The following is a 22,191-nucleotide window of genomic DNA, read 5'->3' on the forward strand; positions in this document are numbered from 1 at the left end:
GTCACAATCTTCTCTCAATGTCATGGTTTTTTTGTCACAGGAAAGATTGCTCCCTACCAAACATGTAAAAATATTTTGCTGAAGTTTCTAGAATTGTAATATGTTCTTTTGTTGTAACCTATTGGTTTTGTATCAGGTTTTTCACTTGGTTGACTAAGGCCAAAAAGCAGTTCTGTGATGCTTTGTCAGACATGAATTTGCATGTTTTTTCCTGCACAAATACTCCTAAATAAGGCAGCAGTCTTCTCTGTAGGGTGGATAGTAATACCTCAAGGAAACTAATTTTGCAATAGAAACATTTGATAGTGTACCATTCTCTGATATTGAGAACACAACAGATCATAATGATTATGAAATATTATTTAGAGAAACCTCAAGCCAGAGCTTATAGAAAGATGGTTTCTTACTCTAACAGCAAGAAAATAAAAATGTGCCAGAAATTAACGTGCGGGGAGTGGACTTTTCCAACATCTGGCTCAAACTAGCATTGTCTGATACCTAAATGCTTTTCCAGACCTTCTCCCAACAAATAATAAAACATATAAAGCTGATAGCACAATAGATACATTAGCAACCAAGCTCCCTGAGTTTTCTTCTATGTCGTGTAAATATATGAAGCATTTCAGTTTTAATCTTTGCATCCCTCTGCTCAGGTCCTCCTCCACACTGTCCAATCCATTGGCTCTACTGTGTCCTTTCTTATTGAGCTTGTGGAAAAAAGCAGATTGTTTCTTTTACTGTTCCTAAAGACATTTGCCAATAATAACCTCATAGGAATGAGCAGCAACTTCACAAGAAAGCTGGTCTTTTGTACCTGGGTTCTCCCTTTGTGACCATATGTATGCTCTCTTGGGGCAATCAGGGTTTAATGCAGGTGATTCTTTAACATAATTCATCATACTCTTCATAATATTTTTCATGATCTCTATTTGATACATTAATAAGCATTACCTCTGATTTTAACACAAGTTAAACTTCTGAATAGCACGACAGCAGGTAAAATAGGCTGGCTAAAAATATTCTACCTTTTAAGACACTGAATCTAACTCTCTGGTACCCAACTAGCCATTTAGCTCAAGAAGGCTGCTTTATGGCTATTCTGAACTCTGCAGAATATGCTTGAAATCACACACTTCAACAAAATCTTTAGACTCCTAGCAAGAAAATTGCAATCCACTGGACATAATAATCCAGAATCAAAATAACTTCTTTTTTTTTCCCCCCTGTAGCATAAAGACACAGTTTGGCCAACTGGGTGTATGGGTCTGCAGTTTCTTTGGCATTTCTATTTCAGCTACTGAACTGCTGATTTTGTTTTACCTTTTGTCATGAATTTTTTTAATGATAGTACCATAATTGTCTAATACTATAATTTTTACCTTGTTTTCTCTATGGTATTTGCCTACTTACAGGGAATCCTTCTTTTCTTCTGTTGTCATTTCTACATTTCCATATAGTTCTGCGCTTCCTTTTGCAATTGGTTTATGCTGTCTTCCTGGAGTCCTATTTTTTTAATAAATATAGCCTCTCTCAGTGAGATCAACTGCCTAGTGAGTATTAATCCTTCAGTATAGCCTTCATTTCCTGAAAAAATAATAGTAACTTTTACAAATCCATAGATTGTGAGAGTGTTTACCAGTTCAATAACTACTTTATCTCCTGTAGCTGTCTGAGATTGAGCAAAAGAAACCTAGGGGCCCTTACCCAACAGTAATACAAAAAAAGTAATACGTTTTGCTATTAACTCATATTTTTACTCTTTACTTGCCTTCATAGAGTAAAAATCTTCCTCACATTCCTCTATTTACCTGCTATGCTTTGTAGACTTTGGCTGTGTTATTTCCAGCTATAACACTATTGCTTGATGCATTCTTCTACTGCATATAGTACTCCTGGTACAGAATCTTTTTAGTATTAAAAACTTAGAGCTGAATATTTATGTTAGCTACAACAAAGCTAACAGGCAATGAAGGAGTTTGGAAGGGAGAGGCCATGAGATTTGAAGTTACGCTCTCATTCACCCAGAGACAACAGAGTACCCACTGAGCTAGAGGGGAGTACCAAATCAGAGGAGAAAGGGAAAGGTTTGGGTGGAAAGAGAGTGGGAGGAGAGGCATCTAAAACTGTTCCAGCCTTTCAGAAGAGCAAACAGTCAACCCAAATGTAAGTTCTTGACAGTCACTCTAAAACTGAGGTGCATGAATCCAAAACTGTGATTCAAAACCCCTCTTGTTCAGGGAGGACTTAAACCATCCATTCCTTGTTTGCCTTACATTTTGAGCATCCAGAACTCCTCAGTATACCAAGCTCTCTGGAAGAAGGCGCTGATGCAGTAGGCAGGCCATGATCGCATTTGACATATGCAGAGCTAGGCTCCTTTAGGAAATACAAAAGGAGCAAGAACATTTTTTCTTCTTTTTACAATATTAATATTACTTAATTATACAGTATATAAAGCAATATTAATACTGCCCAGTGAAACCACTGGGCATGTTAGCTGATGTATCCAATAAACTGTAACACTGTGATCAGTTCTCTCCTCTGTATCTCTTTCTGCTCAAAACAAATTAAGAGAAAACGTCAAGCAGGAATAAGAGAAAAAGCCTTAGAGAAGGCATTATTAAAATCTTTACAAAATGTAATATATATTTAATATAAAGGTGAAAGATCATTAAAACTAATCAACAGTAAAATAAGAATATGCTCAGCAATACTTGAATCCCAATTCTTTGTTCATTGTGATTGCAGATAAACTTTTTCGTTTTTGGGAACATTTATCATAACCTCCAAGGTCCACTGAGCATATCGGACAGATCTTTCACATTTTCTCACTCAGGACAGGTGAGTTATGGAAAACAATAGCAATAACCAACTCTTATAACTCGAATTTAATTTAAATGCAGTCTCTGCTATTATATTCTCACAACTACTCTAAAGTTCCTTTTCTACCATTTCTGAGGCCATTTGCAACAAAGACAGAACTGCGCTACATGTCATAAATAGCTGATATTTACTTAATATTAGTTTACAAATCAATCAACCTTTTGCAAATTATCATGTCATACTATGTTCATGAAATTAAAGCTGTATCTACATGAGGCTATGCCACACTGCCTGGATAAGAAGCAAAGCAGTTTAAAGCGGTGACATTCCCCCCACCCTTTTTTCTTGTCTGCTTAAAAAGGTTCTACAATACTTTGAAGAATGCTTAAACAGAGAAAGAGATGTAATACACATGTATGCTCTAAACGTAGTTAGTCAAGAGAAGGAAAAAAGCATGACCAACCACTTGAATTACAAAGACTCCTCAAGTTAACTACTTGGATTTCCTGAGAGCTCACACTTCAAGCAAGACTTTGCTTCAGTGATTCTCCAGCAATGGTTTTAACAGAATATCACCTTAGAGTGCTTTCTAGTTGAAGCTCTTTTTCAGTGCTCAAGGCACCCAGTTGAGGAACTACTGCACACTTCATACGGAGATAAAGATGCAAAGAGAGACTTGAAAAGAAAAAAAAAAAGTATCCTTCATAACGAAATACTCTTCAACAACCTCACAAAACATTTATATTAATCATGGATTGTAATACTCTGAAGAAAATCAGAGATTAAAAATAACTTTCAAACATGCATCTATACTCCAAATGTTATTTATTTTGTGTATCTGGATAAACATCCTGTAGAGGTATGATCACAGCCACTGGACATCTACCTTTGCATGAACGTATTGGAGCCAGCCATGACACCTCAGATTATTCAGTGAGAGGAACATTATCTAAAATTTCTCAAGGATCCAAAATGAGAAGCTAAATCCTCAGTCACATATTTATAGAAATTATTTCATGCAAGTAAAAAAGAAATCAGAGGTTCCTGCTTGGATAATAAAAGCAAACAGGTAACGTCAGCATGAACCTGTCACAACTTTCCTGTTCCCAGTCCCTACCTACCCTGCACGGACATGCATGCGAACAATTGGAAAACTGCTAAGCTCCTACCCTTTCAGGAGGAGGAAAGGAATGTAAATTCTTGCCTGCCTTGCTACAATGCAACTTTAGCGCTTGTCCAGAAACTGTTTTCTATCAGTGATAACTTACATTGACAGTGGGAATTGACTAAGTCACATTTTATTCAGTCTTGAATAAAAATTCTCTTTCTCTGGAGTCTCAAACAATACTAGTCAGGTAGCTTTAATAGGACTGCTGGTGATTACTTCATACAAATTGACACCTATCTTGTAAAAACTGGCACAAAGAGGGCATTATTCAAAATACCTTTATATTCTTATGTGTAAAATACTTCAGGAGAACGCATTGCAAATGAGTTATTCAAATAGCAACAAACCAAAAGTAAATACTTCTATTTTTAATTTCCTGGAAATGAACTGATATGGGACACACTGGAAGGAATTCTACAAAAAGGAAACCACTTACATAGCGAGAAGCATGTATTTAATTAAATGCTTTGCAAAGATACATGAATAAAGCTATGTGCATGACTTTCTTTAGGGATGGCCCCAGCTGTTTATTTTCTTTTTTAAAGGAACAAACAAAAAACGTGGAGAGCACAGATGCAATAAAGAAACAACAAAAAAGAAACCTAAGTCAGTTTGTACCCACATACTTTACAAAATAAAGCATGTTAGTGGTACAAAACATTCTATATACTGTATGACCAACAAATAAATGCACTGTAACATCGTTCTCTCAAACACCATAAGCCTAACAGCTAAGCTCAGAAAATGACATTGACAGTAGGCGTCTTTATTTCATCAGCCTTCTACAGAGTCATTTAGCACCATCACTTTTTTGTTGTTTTTGCCCTGCCTATCTTCTTTCTCGAAATAACAACAGAAGCATAGCACCTAAAATAAAAACAGGAATATTAAATGCATCCCAACTTCCAGAGATGAGGTAGCTCATGCTAAGAAATGATGGAATTTTCTTGCCTTGACAATGCAAGGCCAATAAGTCAAATTAGTGGTGATGCATGTCTGGATGTCAGCTAAAACCAATGAATTTCTAAACTTTCTTTCTCTTTATTAGCAATTGGTCTGGTATACATGTGAATGATTTGCAACATACATAAATTGGCACCATATATAAAACATCTGTATAATTTGATATGTAATGGCTTCCTAGATGGGCAAGTATTGGAAAATCAACAAGTATTGGGTTTAAGATGTATTTTGAAGATTAAGGATAATTTAATAGAATTACACAGATACATTGTGAGAAGTGAAGTCTGGCCTTAAAATTTAAGATATGGGACACCCCTACTGAAAATTCATATTTACCCCAGTAGTATTTTTACTTCATAAATAATTCATGGCTATGGAATACTCTTCTGAGCAGACTATGACATAGGAAAGTGCAGGAAAGACAACGCCAAATTAAGATGGATCTTGTTTGAAGAGATTTTCTTCTACAAAAGACTGTTAACAAAGACAGTCATTCTGTTAATGACTATCATGCTGGCAACCACAGGAAGACAAACTGGGGTTGAGGGAATATGTTTGCTTGAAATACAGCCAATGGTTCACAAAAGTGCTCTACTTTTCTGTTATTTAGTATGCATCCAAGCAAAAGAAATAATCCTTAGAGCTTAACATAGTTCCACATTAAAACTATCTATTTTGAATACCTGTAAATTTTGAAATAATTTGAAACAAAAGCGAGGAAAAAAGATTCATATTACTTTTAAAAGGTGGTCATCGATCCTCTTAAAATTGTACTGTTGTACTAAAAAGTTGGTTTCAATCATTTAAAACGGAAAGTTTGTAAGTAAAATAAATATTCAAAAGGAGGCCGGGCATTTAAAAAGAACCGTATATACAATGCTGATCCAATATCAGACATTACTTCAAGAGTCTCAGGATTAACTTCAATCAGTCTAAGTTCGTGTGTTTAATTGCTGCTGTTGCTGGGTATTGTGTTAATTTCCCCCCTTTCTCTTACACAAAGCAAACTGGCCCAATTTCAATTCCAAATTCCTGGTCGGTACTGCCAATGTCCACTGGTGCAATATCAATGATAGGTAAGCGTGCCACGTTCTGTGTTCTGTACTCAAAGACAGTCTTGCCAACATTCCCATTACGTTTCTGGAGGGGGAAAAAAAAAAAAAAAAAAAAAGAAAATAAAAACTTAGGCCAGAGCTCATGTCAGAAACAGCTTGAATTCCAGGTGGTGAGCCTGTTGTCTGAGGTCATTCAGAGAGATCTCACTGTATCTTCACTGACCAACACCCTTCTGTCTGTACTGCACCTTGATTATTTTTAAATTTATATATCTTGCTTCTACAATGACGCATAGACCTGTCAGATTGACACAGTAGGATTTCCTCCTCAAGCTGGACTGATTTTTCTTTATGTTAGGAAATTCTTCTCTATGTGTTAATATGCACCTGCACGCATATTCTTTGGCTATATTACTTTAAAGCACAGAGAGTACTCTAATTTATTTCAGGTGCAAAACTAATTTTAGAAATATTTTGCCAGTATCTCAGACTTGGCTGAGAATGCTAAAGAATGTGAAAAAAATGTACTACTTGCTGCTTTTTATGGCCTCTAAGAATTTTTTGAGGAAACATCTTCCTTTCCAACTCAGGCAGGCATAGTACCAATGGGTTTCCTCCAGTGTATTGCTGCAATACTCTTACCCATCTGGCAGATAAATGCTTGAGGTTATCTGACCTCTTTGTGTGATTCCACACAGAGGTACACAAACACTGGAAAATGCAGAATAGCAGGATATGTATCACAGTATGCTCACTAATAACTAGTAATTTAATAAATATCCTCTAAATAGTGCAGACTTCTACTATGTGAAGCTAGAATTGCAGTATAATACCTATTCTATAATTCATGGTGAAATTCTGCAGCATTTTAATTACCCCATTCTACAGATTTTTTCTAAATCAAAAAAGAACTGAAACCATTAGACAAACCAAAAAGAGAAGAGTCCTTTTTCTCCATAACAAATGACAAAACTCTCAAACTCACAGAACAACTGTCATGCAGAACAGTGTATCTGAATCGGCTGTTTCCCTCCGCTTTGATCTCCAGGTCATTGGCCCCCTTCAGAATTACGGCTTTTTTCAGGTTCTTAGTCTGGTCATCCATGTACCCAACACTGTTTTTACAAAGGTAAGTGATATTCTGGGAAGCTTCCTTTGATAGGAGGCGCAGGAATGTCATCTGAGTGACAGCTGTATCCCCGTACAGAAACTGTGAAGATAAAGAAACAGATCAACATATATTACATGAAAATTCATTAAAAGTTCATGAATTTTAGAAACATCTGTCATTATCATAAACCTGTCCAGGCATGACTAGCAGGAGCCCTATTACATAAAATCTAAGAATGGTTTCTTTTGTAATTTGCTGCCAGTTGAGGACAAAGAAATGTAGACATCCTGTAACAGGGATCATTTTAGAGAATTTTGACTGTAAAGCTCTGCAGCTGAACAAGTGAAAAGCAGTTGGGTCTCCACAGACATGTCAAGTTTTGGAATGAATTCTGCCTTCTTTTAAAAAGGAATTCAGTAGGAGCCAAACCTTATATATGAAATAGTGCATCAGAGCAACCTTAAACTAGATAAGAAATGGCAAGCACAGAAACCCTTTTTATGGTGTACCTGCTATATTGCAAGTTTAGTAGCTTGTTTTCTATAGGCTTTGTATTGTATTTAGAAGCATCAGAGTCAGATAGTTTGACTGTATAAAAATAACTATAGATTTGCATACAGACATTATCAACTCATTAACTTACATGGAAGTTTGTTTGAAAAATATTTTACGATGTGCAACTGTTTCTATAAAAAACAGAAGCAATTTTTATACCAATAACAAAAATTCTAAAATTCCTGAGATATTTTCCGTAGCTGTGCAGGTTTCATTTTATTCATGCTTTGTGAATCATTGCAGGGGAAAAAAAAAAAAAGGTCATGAATGACTAAAAACGTATACATTTCTCTGAAACTAGTGAAGAAAAAAAGAATGTCTTACGCACCCACACCATCATTTTTTACAAAATGTGTTACCTCTGTTTAGCAATCTCAGCATATTTATTATTTAGAATCTGTAAGGAATGCATATGACTGTTACAGAGATCATACTGTTAGTTATCAAATCTGACAGTGTTTTCAAAAATTAAACACTCTTTTATAGCATTCCTGAAGATTACTTCTTCCTCCAAAGAGAATCTGACTTACAAAAACCATACGTATAGAGGGAAAACTCAACAGAAAGCTAGGAGTGGAATTTTTGTTTGCCTGGAGACTGATGCATTCAGCACACATCATTCTGACACAGATAAAAACAATCATACTTTTTTAAAAAAAGATTTGCTGAGAGGATTTATAAAGTAAGCTTTGTAATTTTTAGCAGTAAAGAGCTTTCTCGGGGGAAAAAAAAAATATAATTCAATTAAACCAGCAGTGATTTAAATCATATAATAGGGTAAAAAGTTCACTTTTTAATGACAAGGATAGTGATTTACTGAAGTAGGCTGCTAGAGAAGTTGAAGTTTTTGGGATCAAGAGAAATAAATCTCTTCCTGCAATGGTATACTTAGAGCCAATCCTGCCTTAGATGCACTTGCATTGTTTCTCCCAGCTCTTTCCTATGTTTACTGTATGATAACAACAAGTTGAATATATAAGCCAGCAAATCAATACTTATAATGTTCTGACTGTAGCAGAATCTGCTCAGAATAGCAGATGAAGTGCTAAATCAGAAGGAAACAAGCTTCATAGAAGTCAAATCTTGACATTAAATACAAATAGTTACCTGTGATCCCCTGTTCATATCAAGGCCATACCAAATGGGCTTTACGTCAGATGACCTGCTGGCCCACCATGTTTTACGTGGTATAGTAGACGGGTTTGCAGAAATACAGGTCTCTCCAGTTTCCATGTTGCAGTATACTTTTATAGCATCTTCAACACATCCCTGGTTAGGATCAATCCAATATTCACCTGCAGAGAACGTAAAATATGATTCTGTTACACTGTTAAGATTCTTGAAATAACTGAAGAGATAAAAGCAAAAGTATGTCATGACAGTACAAAGCACAAAGAAAAGAGGCATATGTTTCACATAATCTGATGCATGTTCTGATGTGTGCATCAGGTATACACTGTAATGTTACTTCAAGATACAAGCTGATCAGTATTTTAAATATTTCAAAACTGGGGAATGCAGACTTGAAAGTTGTTTAAATCCATTGCAAAGCTCCTGGACGCTCCAAGTGCATAGAACGCTCAACGGCTAGACAACAGTTTTCCCTACATATGAGAAACTGATGGCAGCCCCTCCTAATGTTGATGTGGGAGGCAAAGTTTCAGGAAACAAGGAAAAAGCTGGCAAGGCCTGCTGCAAATTATCTCTACCTTCCAGTCTGTTCTGATTCATCACTGGTAATCCATATAAATTAGGGAAAGTCCCAAATGGCACATTAGTGCATTACAAATTGCCACTATGGAGCAGCAGCAGAGAATTCTGGATGGAAAGCACTCACAGGTTATCAGCCCACAGGTAACATTTTGCACTAATAGCAATTAAGCAAATATTCACAATTGGTGTACCAACCTAGCTCTGTCATATAAGTGGTACTCCATGATGAAAACACTTTCAGAAGTAGTGTTTCATGGAAGTATAAAGTATTTCAGATTTTAAAATACATCTGAATACATACTGAATAAATAAATATGGGATACACTAAAATATATACTTCATTGGTAAGAAGACGTTTTCAAGCTCCCAGTGTGAATGTCAATTTAGACCAACAAAATCTGCATTATGCATTTTTTCCAGTGACCAAGTATCTACTGGAAATAAGACAGAATCATATGACACATACAGGAGATGGTGTGTTTATACGTACCGCTCTTCTTGGATGGGTGGCACAGCTTCAGGTCATCACAAGTCCGTGCTGGGTGTTTCTTTGAACCATCTGGGCTGCGCATAGTCTCAATCTGGCTGCTCAGTGACTTCAGTGTGGCATGGACTCCTGGGTCTGTTTTATTGTGGTCATCTGGGGCTGCTTCATCTTCAGTAAACTCTGGTAGTGGATCTGCCATAGCATCATCATAGTGTCCCATAATGTCACCAATGGCAGCAGTGAGATGGCCTGGAGGTCCTGGAGGGCCAGGAGGGCCAGGATCACCTGGCGGACCCTAAGGTTAACAAAAAAAAAAAAAAAAAAAAGCAACAAAATTTACAGCAGAGTAAATACTATGCAAAGTGGTAGCAAAGCCAGCCACTAAAAGAGCAAAGCTTCACAGCCAGTCACCCTAATGTGTAGGGAAAATTCAGGTATAGATAAACAATTCATGTTTCTAGGAACAGAGACTAGAACTGCATGTGAGGTATTCTCTCTGCTTCATGCCCTCTCTGCCTGTCTTAACTTATTCTTACTCCTGATTTCAGACTTAACAGCTGGAAAAAGTCATTAAGGAATGGCCTCCTCATTCAATTTTTTAAGCACTTTGTCCCTTCTTGTTCAAATCCCTGTCTAATAACTTTATTTCTTAAAATTCCCCAACAGCTCTAAGTGATTTTTAGAGCAATCTAAAATTCCTCCTTCCCCCTGAGTCTCCTCAGGCACATTTTCAATTAGTAAAGCCTGGACCGAAAATTTGGCAGTCGAAGCATCTTTACATCTATCCTGCACAGCGCTGAACTTTCTGGTCACAGGTACGTGAGACAGAACGTGCATCATCCTTACTTGGCAGAGCAGGTGTTTTCCTGACTAAATGACGGGTTGTGAGGTCCTTCTGTCAACCTGAATTGTGACACTTGGGGAGGTAACTGAGTCTTGAGACAGAACATATCTGTTAATAAACATATCTCCACCTGCAAGCTCTGCCAGCTCTTCTTCGGCAGCAGAAAGTCTGTAACATAACTCCACTGTAAGTTTGATGCTCTGGTGCATCAGATGGTATATCAGAACATGGCATTTCCATTGAGAGTAACTACTCCAGAATTCACAACTAGTGCTCCAAATGTTTACTACAGAGCACACACCCAAACTTATACATACTGCATCTGACAAATGAAATCTTAACTTTTATTTCTTGCTTTGTGGTGCCAATTTACAGTTGCAGCAAGCCACCACGGAAAACAAACCCAAAGTTACTGGTATGCGATATTTCTTGTACTGTGTCATTATAAAGATGAAGGATCGGGATACACATTATATTCTTATGCTCTGCCATAGACTGGTCTTCTGGCACCATTCAAGTCTGGGTGCCTCAGCAGAAAAAGATACCGATAATGGGAGAAATTCAAATGAAATAGGGTGAATGTTAGCACGTGATAAACACAAGAAACATCATGCCTTACAAGACAGAAAACCAGCAGAAACTGCCTTCTCTGTCTTGCTCATTATTTTATTCCACCTTTTCTACTTCTTCCCCCAAATAAGCAATACCAGTCTTTTAAGTCTTCATGTAATCATCCAGACCACCCTTCTCTCAAATCCTTCTAATTTTCTAGCTTATCTTCCTTGGGATAGCATAACTTACATTTTATAACTTAGGGTTTCATGAATTGCTAAATGTGGAATATGCCTGGGGCATTTAGCAAAGGTTTAGGACTTTTTCCAAAATGGTCAAACTATTTTTCATTAGTTGTGCATCAGCTCATGGCTGATGTCTGTAAACCTCAGAGCAGGCTAAAGGTCAGCTGAGCTGAGTGTTAACGTCTGCGCTGTTCATTTGGACCAAAAGATTTCCTTAACGCAAGACATAATGGAGTATGCTGCTGGAAATCAGTCACATGGCTGTTCTAATTCAGTGCCACCTTTGTGGGGCTACTGACTTGGAACTACGGCTGGTTCCAGAGACACCAACTGACCTAAGCTTAGGTCTGAGGTTTTCAACTTGCCAAATAGCCATGTTGAACTGCAGACCCAGCAGGATCCAGCGGCCTAACTGCAGAAGAAGGCCTAGGTTGGCCTAAGGAGAGCATAGGTGGATGAGGCTGGGACCATCACAGGTCCAGAAGATGAAAACGAGTAAGAAATGAGTCCTTTCAATACACAGTTACTCTGGCTATTTGTTGGAGAAACTGTATCAAATCTTACCATTTGTCTTGAACTCAGGTTCAAGATGTTTGAGAAAGTGATGCAATGGACTGTAAAAAAAAGTCATTATCTGAGCTAACCTACTCCCTTCATATTCACCAACTTACCTCAGGTCCGGCTTCTCCCACACTCCCTCTAACACCAGGAGGCCCAATTGGCCCAAGTGGACCAGGACTTCCATCTTTGCCGGAAGGACCAACTGGACCTGGAGGACCCTAGAAAATATAAAAGAAAGAAGGAATGTATTTTAGCATTTAATAACAAAGTTGTACAAAACAGCCCTGTACAAGCAGTATCTTTTCAGAAAGCAGTCCAATTATTTGTGTCTATTACCAAACTTTTAAAAATCACCCTTTTTCTTGTTCTCTAAAAGTAAGAAGACAGTTTCAGTGCTGTTCTTCTAAAGTCAATATACCTTAGATCAACTGTGTATTTTTTCCTAAATCATTTAAGTGGGTTCAATTCCAGGTGCTACACAGACTGCAGTAGCTGCTGTACACCCACACGTATACAGATTCAGAGATATACTGCCACTTGGGAACATCCAAGGGAGTTGTATTTCTCTTTTACTTTGTGAATGACATACATGGGGGTATGAAAGGCAGAGTAGCAATTAGCAGAGCTGCCACATATATGGCTTTGCATCAGCTGCAGCAAAAGTGTCTGCAAAAAGAGACGGTAGCTCTGTAGTTATTGTGAACTGACCTTTTTACCTATTTATAAACTACATTTATGTCAAAGCTTTGCCATATTAAATAAGGTAATGTTGCTCAGCAAAAAATAGTAGGGTAATCACCACATGATACTGAAGTCAATAAGTGAAGCAGAAATAGAAACCTGATTGTGGAAAAAAACCAAGCAAGAAAATCCTTAAACCTGAATCATTATACTCACCCGAGGACCAAATGGGCCTGGAATGCCAGGACTGCCCTGTTCACCAATAGGACCCTAAACGGAAGAAATTATCATATCATTGTGATATTTAAAGCATATTCCTTTAGTTTTAAAGAATTAGTGTGTGATATACACAATTCTGTATGAATAGGATTATAATATACATGAACAATGGGTAATACCTTTCCCTCTTACAATTCATGTTCATTCTATTGTTCTCTTTTGTCACAAACACAGAGTAACAACTGTAATCACAATTTAGATTAATAGAATGTACTGGTGCTTGTCTATACATAAAGTTGTTTCTGCAGAAAAGCCTTGCTTTCATGACATTTAGAATCAGACTGGATTACAAAAGAATAACTGACAACACTAGTATGAAGTGGAAAGATGATTTGGGTGTTGGGTTTTTTTGTGGACTCTTTTCCTGCATGCTGGAACTTCCAGCTCTTGCATAGGATCAGTGAATAAATGTAAAAAATTAAGTTTTCCATGGCATTTCCATTCAATTACCACTGAAATCATGAAGTTCTTGCAAATATTAGTGAGAGATACTATCACAGTCCTCATGGGATTTTGCATTTTATTCCATGACTGTTGAAACACTGGCAAAAAGCATTTTACACTTTACCATGCTTATCTGAAGTTATCAACTTTTGTTATCATCTTGTGCTGACAGGTCATAGACTGTCAGTAATCAGTCACTGCAGGACTGGCATAAATGGAGAAAGAGTAAGAGAACACGTATCTTGCAAAGCACAGGTTTACCTCATCATGCAATAGTACTGAAAAATTGCATTAAAAATCTTAGCAAGTACAGACAGCCAGGCTACTCACAAACATCTTGTGGGAAAAAGTAACTCATGTTAGTTATTTAAAACAGGGGGGGGAAAAAAAAAAAGCAAGCAATGTTCCCGATACATTATTTAACTATCAAGGAAATAACATTATATTAAAACCAGAACTACTTACAGGAGGACCAGGAAGACCTTGAAGCCCAGTGAAACCCCTGTGTCCTTTCTGGCCCCTATCGCCTCGATCTCCATTGTCACCTTTGTCACCACGAGGTCCTTGGGGACCCTGTAAATATCAGTGATGAAATGTAAAATTCTGAACTGGGGAAAAAATATACCCTCAACCTCAAAACCCCCGCATTTGCTTTTAGATGCTGCATTCAGACCTCCCTCACTTCTAAGCTGGAAAGAAGGTGATGCTGGGGCAGCTCCAAGAATCTTAATTTTTTCACCAAAGAATAGGTAAATAATTACAGAAAACTGTGTTGTGTTAAATTATAGTAGTGGTAAATTGAGTCTATTAGGTTCATAATACAGTCACACAAACCCTCTGTGATAATGATACTAAATAATTTGCATAACAAAATTTTTAAGATTGAGAAATTTCTTTGCCTTACTGGATATGGCAAATGATTTTCACAGATGAGATTGAAATATTGTGGCGCTCTCACACACTTATAACGATAAAACGTACTTTCAGTATGAAATACTCCATGCTGCATCTTTACTTCTCACAGCTCCTTTCACCTTCACTATGATTAAAGTACAACTGAAATTCCATTCCCTCATTACAGACAACAACATTCAGGCTCAACATTCAGGCTCCCCAGTACAAATAGCCTGGTTCTATTACTGTCATAATTTCATTCTTGGTATTTTTGATAGTTTCAAACTTTTCATACCAATTCAAGAATCATTGGAAAAAAATGGCTTCTGCTTTCAATTCTATAGTTTTCAGCCCAAATTGCATGCTAAATTTCTCAATGCTAGATTGAAATAGTTTATCAATGGCATCATTATCACTAACTACTCAATAAACTTTTCCTGTCTCTCATATGACATCTACTCAGGGACAGGACAACATTCTTTTGAATTTCCCAAGTTTGCAATTAATTTTTTGTTCCAAGCTTGGATTATAAAAGAGTTATGTAACAAATAGATGGGGTTTGTTTGTTTTTCCATTTGGACTGAAGTCAGAATCTCATGAGTTGAATTAAGGCAGTTTCACAGGAACAGGTGATTTTGTTATATTTCTGCCATTTTTATATAAAAACCTGCATTTTTTGTTCAGCATTCATTTCTTTGCCCCTTATTTGAATTGTCAAACACAGACTCCAGCCCTTTGTTAACTCAGGTCCTACTGTCGCGGGGACAGCGACACACTCCAAATAAAGAGGCTTCCAAAGCATTTGTTATTTCTCTGCAAAGTATATTTAAAGAAAGTGTAGAAATACTAGTGTATTCAAACAGATTTGTGCAGCTTTGCAGCTCAGACTACCTGCATCCACTTGCAGTCAGAACACTACAAGTCGAAGCCCTGTTCAGTATTCTAATGTGGGCTCAGTTTCTCATACACTTTCCTATAAAAGTATCTCAGATAAAACCAGAGTGACCATGGAGAACTTACAGGTAAACCTCTTTTTCCTGCACGACCTGGGGGACCCATTGGACCTCGAGAACCCTACAAAGATTGCATACAGAAGATATGTGAAGCAATGCACAAAAGCACACACAACAGCTTTTTGATAAACCAAGTATTAAAAAAAAAAACAAAAAAAAAAGGTCTCACTTACAGTTTCACCTCTTTGACCTGCATCTCCTGGAGGCCCAACAGGACCTGGAGTTCCGGGACCCCCTGGGGAACCTGGTAAGCCTGCAGGGCCAGGCTCACCACGGTCACCCTGCAAAACATAATTTCAACATTATTTATCTAAAGAGGACTGGACTAGACCAAAGCAACAGGACTTTAGCATTGCTAATCTATTTTCTAGCAATTACAATCTACAAAGATACTTCTCCTCTCCTGTAAGAACTCAAGTCTGAGTTCGTAAAGGCAGGTGCTCTTAGACTTTAGCCAGGTTTCCTCAATTTTGAGAGGTATTACTTATTCAAAGCTGTGACATGCTTTCAGAACAAGTTCTCCATTCATGTTAACTGAATGAAGAGAAAAGCTACAATAAGTCCATAATAAAATGGAGATATCCAGAAGTGACTTAAGAAAACAATATATTCTTACACGTTCTCCAACAGCTCCATCTCGTCCAGGAGTACCATCATTACCAGCAGGTCCCTGAGTTATGGAATAAAAACAGGGTTATTGATAAGCTCTGTAATCTTGCATTTCTGTAAGAAGAACTAGAAAGTTGTTCTCCACCCCCAACTTCAAAGTCAAGGAGAATAACCACTAGACTGTCTTTTTTTTGCATATTATGAGGCTCTAATACTTACTTCTGGACCAGCTTCACCTACAGGTCCAGTGGCACCTGACTGGCCAATAGGTCCTGGGGGACCTTTATCACCAGGTGGCCCCGTGGGACCTTGTTTTCCTGGTGTACCCTAAAAAAGATGAGAAATATCATATCAATATTTTAATCACAAAACAAAGAAAGCACAAAAAACCTGCTGCCTGCAAAACACTACTCATTAATCCAGTCTGAAGTACCATCAACATTTGTAACTTCCAAAAACGGATAATTACAGAAAGAGTTCTGATAGATTTTGAATATATATTTAATATACTGTGTATTTATAAGCAATTTAATTGTGTTAGTCGCTTTTGAATAGGCTTTTATTGACTAGAAGTTGCACTTGAAGTCTGTCTAGTAGCAAGTCTCTTAAGGACACACTCCCTTGATACATCAGTATGTCTGACGGCATTATCTGCAACAGGTAAGGTGTTTTTGACTCTGGAAAAATGTAAGGTAGTTTGAAATAAGTAACATGATTTTATTTTTCTCTGTTTTAACAGCAACAAATCTTGTTCACTTGGAATAATTTCTGGCCAACTTTAACTATAAATTGATTTTACGGATCCAGTGGTAATGGCAGATCCTCCATACCACACCTTTTACTAATACTTTATTTAATGACTTGATCTCCTGGATCATTAGGCTTTCCAATAAGTATCTATAAATCCTACATGAAAGCAAAGAGAGCACAAATGGCAATTCTGAAGATTGTAGTTCACAATTTATGAAATAGCAGTTACAGAGTATTTACTCACATTCAAGTGACCTTTGGGTACCTAAATGAAGAGTCCGGGGTTGTTTTTTTTAAGGACCTAGTTTTAAGTCAAATAGGAACATTTTAACCAGAAATCTTAATGCCATTACCCATTTATTCTTAATTCAGGTTCAGATCTTCCATTATGGCAGAAAAAATCTCCCACCTCACACATTTCCATGAGAGGTAGTTACTGACTACTCTCTATATATTTTCTCCTGCAATTGGAGTTTTCCAACTTTGTCCTTGTGTTATGGGGCACTATGCTCTCAATCCCACAAAAACAATGAGAACGCCCAAGCTGGTGGTATATTGATTTGATCATTACTTACTGCAGGACCTGGCAACCCTGGCATGCCTCTTTCCCCTCTCTGTCCTGGCATACCAACAATGCCTCTTTGACCAGTAGTTCCTGCTGGACCAGGAGGACCATCTGGGCCCTGAAATCCATAAAGGATAAAACAATGTTACTATCATCACAGTAGCAATAAGTGTAAGTGACAATGAGACCAAGCCTAGAGTTGGTCTAGGGAGAATTAATAACATCAACCAGGACATACCGGCTGCCCATCTTCCCCTGCGTCACCCTTGTCTCCAGGACCCCCAGGGGGCCCAGCTGGCCCTCGATCTCCCACACGGCCATGAGAACCAGGATCTCCACGAAGACCTGGGGGACCTTCTTTTCCTGGCTCACCAATAGGCCCAGCAGGCCCTGGAGCTCCCTAAGAAGATTAAAACACCTCGTTACATTGGACCCTTTTCTGATCAGGACAAATAAATTTTAAGGACTGTGTTTTGATTAACTATAAATATGCATACTCTAAGGAAGGCCCAAAGTGTGAATGAGCTAAGAGCTATTACCGTCTCATTTATGATCCAATAAATGAGATGAAATAAACATCTCATCAAATTATGTCCAAGGTCCACACCCTCCCTCTGTCCTGGTTTTGGCTGAGATAGAGGTAATTTTCTTTCTAGTAGCCATATAGTGCTGCATTTTGGATTTAGTATGAGAATAATATTGATAACACACTGATGTTTTGAGTTGTCACTGGGTAGTTGTGGTGCCTACAGTAAGTCAAGGATTTTTCAACCTCTCATGCCCAGCCAGGTCCACAAGAAGCTGGAGAGCACAGCCAGGACAGCTGACCCCGACTGGCCAAGGGGATATTCCCTGCCAGAGAACGTCATGCTCCCTATAGAACTGGGTAAGCCAGCCTGGAGGCTGCTGCTTGGAAACAGACTGGGCATCAGATTGTTTTCTTTTCCTTTCGCATGTGTTGAGCAATTGCATTTGTGCATCACTTGTATTACTATTAGTATTCTCTTCCTTTGTTATCCTATTAAACTGTCTTTATCTCAAACCATGAGGGTTTTTTTCCATTCTCCTCCCCATCCCCTTGGGGTGGGGGAGTGGGGGACGGTGAGTGAATGGCTGCATGGTAATCAGTTACCGGCTGGGGTTAAACCACAACCATCCTACCCCCAATTTGCAATTCCAAACTCCTTCCTTTAAAAGACAGTCTTTCCCCCCGCCCCCCATTGTTTTCTTTCTTCTTTTTTTTTTTACCTCACTCACTCTTGCCCATTCTTTCCAATACCATCAAGCGAAAGTCCATATTCAAACTTTTCATTCACATGGTACAAATTAGTATTTTAATGGACCTTTGTTCATTTCTCAAATACTTTAAAAAGATTTCACGTTTACATTGTGTATTCCACACACTACACCTTTTCATAAACTTACAACGATTGCAAGTTATTTTTCTCATCAAAACATGTCACAGTCCTCTGTGTGGAGTTGAAACCTTACTTGCTGATCCACAGTTGATTTTCTGTTTCTGAAAACGTTTAGACATGAGAGATTCTGTGGCTTTGTTTGTTTGTTTTTAAATTTATTTTAATGGATCTTATGAGTAACTCCACTGATGAGATAACCTAGCAGAGGCCTCTTCCTTTTCCAAAAACTCTCCTAACTTCAGTCACCAGTGAAGAGACAAAAAAGTAAAAAGTACAGGAAGATATAGGTGGTTGGTTTGTTCCTGTAAGAAACTAAGTCATCAGAGCAGATTGAACAGCTCAAAACCTACTTAAGCCAGTGAAAAGTCTTGCTCTAATTTGGACACGTTGGCACTGGGTCAAGCCCAAGACTAATGAGTTTTATTTAATGAAGTTGGATGTAAGCGTACAGTCGCAGAAGTCAGTGCTGACAAGCTGTTCTTTTCCATAGCATCAGGCTATAAATACCGCTTAATCTTTCCTGCTTTATTTCATCTTCAGGTTTTAAACGACCAGTGTGTAAAACACATCTATTAGAAATATGACAATTGACTTACAGTAGGTCCTGGAGGTCCAACTCTTCCAGCAGATCCCGGGAATCCAGTAGCACCCTACAAACATTTTAATGCCAACTTTATTGAAAGAAATACAGCACTAGTTACCTCAAATGTTCTCAGCTGAATTAGTGAGCACATGTTGTAATTACAGACTGTGGAAAAATAAGCTAGGATGAGGAATGAGACATGTTACATACAATTTCAGTATGAGATTATCTGCAGTCAGGTCACAAAAAATAAAATCTACTTACAGGTGGACCTTGAGTTCCTCTACCACCTTTCAGACCAGGAACACCTGGAGGGCCCTAAGAGAAACAGAGAAAGAGAGGGGTGATAGTGAACACCTAGGACATTTTAAATAAACAAGATCAGCCCATGCAACTGGTTTTCTGACAATGTTATTTATACTTACCGGTGGACCAGGAGACCCAGCAAGACCCTGTGGTCCTGGAGATCCAGCATCTCCTTTCTGTCCAGGTTCTCCAGGTTCACCTTTCACACCTGGCTGACCATCAGGGCCCTATAAGAAATAATATTTAGAAGAGACATCAGGTCAGAGAATATAAAATCTTTCCAGCCTAAAAAAGTAATTTTGTAGGGAATTTCTAGAAGGCAAAAAATAACAGGAGAACAAATCAGCCCAGAAAATAGTGCATTTTCTTAATGGTTCAGTTCAAGATAATTTTAACAGTTCAGCACAGTCTTTGGCAGATCACAGATGGGATTTTCTGAAGTCTATGAAGCCAGAATTTCCATTTAAAATATTTTCTTACTTAACTCACGTTTTTCTTTCCTTTACATTTTCTATTTTCCTCAGCAGCTATTATACACCTCAAAGCAAAAGGGACTGAACAAACATTGTCTTTTCTAGTCCTTTTTTTTTCCACCAAGGGAAGCAGGTGCCTGACTCTTTGTGAAAGGCCTGAAATGCAGTATTTAGGCTGTGGGAAAGTTTGGGATATTTATCAGAAAACTCACAAACCTTCCATTCAGTCCATCAATGCATTCCAGCTTTCACTACTGACAGAGCAAATCTTTGCTACCTTCAGTAGAGGACACTTTATAACTTGCCTCGTTTTAATCTCAAAGGAGCAACATATTATATTCATGAAAATATGAAATATGGTGAACAATTACATAATCTTATCAGTGTCTAGGGTATTTATTGGCCCTTTTCTTTACTTAATATTCTGATGGGAAAATGAAACAGCTCTTTTTGCAACAAAAATGTGACTCATGTTCCAGAACACTGCAGTATTATTCATAATGAAGGAAACTAAGTATGTCAAAGCATGACTAAAGGAAACTCATTAGTGTTACAAAACACATACCGGAGGACCAGCAAAACCAACAGCGCCAGTTGGGCCATTTTCTCCTCGGGAACCCTGGTCAAAAAATTTAGAATAACTGTATTTAACATAAAGTCTTTCTATATACAGTATAATTTACAGTTAAATATACAAGAAACAATGTTAACTATTTACTGTCATAACTGTGATTATACTTTTGCTCTATTAATCAGAATCAAATGATCTTTTAATCACAAAACAAATGATGTTAACTATGATGTTAAGATCTGCCAAGTGTTCAAGACCGTATGTAAACTTTCAGATTTTCAGATGGAAGGCATGTGCAAGTGCTAAAACCACAACAGGAGAAATTCTGCTCACAATCACTTCCAGCGATGGCAGGATTAGCCAAAGTGCACACGCTTTATGCAACCTAGTATTCCAATCAGATAGGATGGGAAAACAAACAATAGTTCAAAGATGTATTCCTCTACAAGGTCCGAATGGGCTATGAGCTGCTTCAGCTAAGATTTCCACACAATGTTTGTTTGGAAAAGAAGGAGCTGAAGGCTGCCAAGCTCCAGCACTCCCCAGAGGGGGTGGAAGCTATTCCAATTTACAATGGAAATAAGGCTGTTCTGATTTATGGCAGAGACATAATCAATTCCAAGCAGTATGAAGGATCTAGAAGGGCAGAGCCTCTAACTCCCTAATCAAAGTCAACCCTTAAAATTGCAAATAGATGGAAGATGACAAGACTTAGCATAATTAGCTGAAAACTAAGATACACTTCTGTGCTTTGTCCATCTAAATATTTGTATGCGTACAGTAGTATCTGGTATGAGGATGCTTTTTAAAAGATTTAAACATTTAAAAGTGGTGGCATACTTTCAGGAGTGAGGTAAATGAGGGTAACTCAAGGTAAAGAGTGCCCTAAAACAAATGTAGGATGGAGGAACAAAATCTGCCAATAGTTTTCTAAGTGCACAGCATCAAGACAGGAACTAGAGACTTTGGCTACAAAGAAAGGGAAAGAAAAAGAGGAAGATACAACAGGAAATGAGACAAAACCTGGAATTTGGATCAGTGTTAGATATTGTTAACTTACGCCAGGCAAAAACCAAACACGTTTACTTACAGGGTTTCCACGGGAGCCAGGAGGACCAACTAGACCTCGAGGACCTGGTTCACCCTTAAAATAAAATGAAAGGTTATTTCCCAAGTAACTTATTAGACAAGTAGTGAAAATGCCAATAAAATATGACAATATTAAGAAGCTTCAGTAGAGAATGGCATAAAAATCTGTTTACCTTTTCACCAGTGGGACCTGCTGGACCCATTGGGCCTATTGGACCAGGGAGACCCTTTGAACAAATTAAGATAAAAAGAAGTTAAAAAAGTGATGCTTCAAAACAGTTGATTTAAAACTTTCATATACTTTTTATTCCTTTAAATTCTTCTCCTTTATCTCTGAATCTTGTTGGGTCTTTTAAACCTAAAATTTACTTGCATTTCCTCACCCAGTGACCAAAATCTCATATCTCAAAAGCCCTGCTTTTGTTCATTCTCTCTTTCT

The 22,191-nt window shown here is 37.8% G+C and overlaps 1 protein-coding gene and 1 long non-coding RNA gene across 3 annotated transcripts in view; both read right to left on the bottom strand.

Annotated features, from left to right (window-relative positions):
* Positions 1 to 1,447: 1,447 nt before the first annotated feature.
* Positions 1,448 to 3,396, bottom strand: LOC142602321 (uncharacterized). Its single transcript, XR_012836020.1, has 3 exons — positions 3,287 to 3,396; positions 2,274 to 2,376; positions 1,448 to 1,584 (listed from the first exon to the last, which is right to left on the bottom strand). It is a non-coding gene; the product is annotated as an uncharacterized LOC142602321 (long non-coding RNA).
* Positions 3,397 to 4,428: 1,032 nt separating this feature from the next.
* COL5A2 (collagen type V alpha 2 chain) overlaps positions 4,429 to 22,191 on the bottom strand; it is a 109,235-nt gene continuing 91,472 nt past the window's right edge. For both annotated transcript variants that reach the window (XM_075756146.1, XM_075756145.1), the window contains 19 exons: positions 21,926 to 21,979; positions 21,754 to 21,807; positions 20,658 to 20,711; positions 19,739 to 19,846; positions 19,578 to 19,631; positions 19,327 to 19,380; positions 17,551 to 17,712; positions 17,323 to 17,430; positions 16,217 to 16,324; positions 16,005 to 16,058; positions 15,562 to 15,669; positions 15,396 to 15,449; positions 13,947 to 14,054; positions 12,975 to 13,028; positions 12,188 to 12,295; positions 9,879 to 10,170; positions 8,783 to 8,970; positions 6,995 to 7,219; positions 4,429 to 6,094 (listed from right to left, as the gene is read on the bottom strand). In XM_075756146.1, the coding sequence (XP_075612261.1) occupies positions 5,948 to 6,094; positions 6,995 to 7,219; positions 8,783 to 8,970; positions 9,879 to 10,170; positions 12,188 to 12,295; positions 12,975 to 13,028; positions 13,947 to 14,054; positions 15,396 to 15,449; positions 15,562 to 15,669; positions 16,005 to 16,058; positions 16,217 to 16,324; positions 17,323 to 17,430; positions 17,551 to 17,712; positions 19,327 to 19,380; positions 19,578 to 19,631; positions 19,739 to 19,846; positions 20,658 to 20,711; positions 21,754 to 21,807; positions 21,926 to 21,979 (2,094 nt within the window). In that variant the 3' untranslated portion in view covers positions 4,429 to 5,947. The remainder of the gene's footprint in view (positions 6,095 to 6,994; positions 7,220 to 8,782; positions 8,971 to 9,878; positions 10,171 to 12,187; positions 12,296 to 12,974; positions 13,029 to 13,946; positions 14,055 to 15,395; positions 15,450 to 15,561; positions 15,670 to 16,004; positions 16,059 to 16,216; positions 16,325 to 17,322; positions 17,431 to 17,550; positions 17,713 to 19,326; positions 19,381 to 19,577; positions 19,632 to 19,738; positions 19,847 to 20,657; positions 20,712 to 21,753; positions 21,808 to 21,925; positions 21,980 to 22,191) is intronic.

This window comes from Balearica regulorum, chromosome 6 (genome assembly GCF_011004875.1).
Source record: "Balearica regulorum gibbericeps isolate bBalReg1 chromosome 6, bBalReg1.pri, whole genome shotgun sequence".
Classification (NCBI taxonomy): Eukaryota; Metazoa; Chordata; class Aves; order Gruiformes; family Gruidae; genus Balearica; species Balearica regulorum.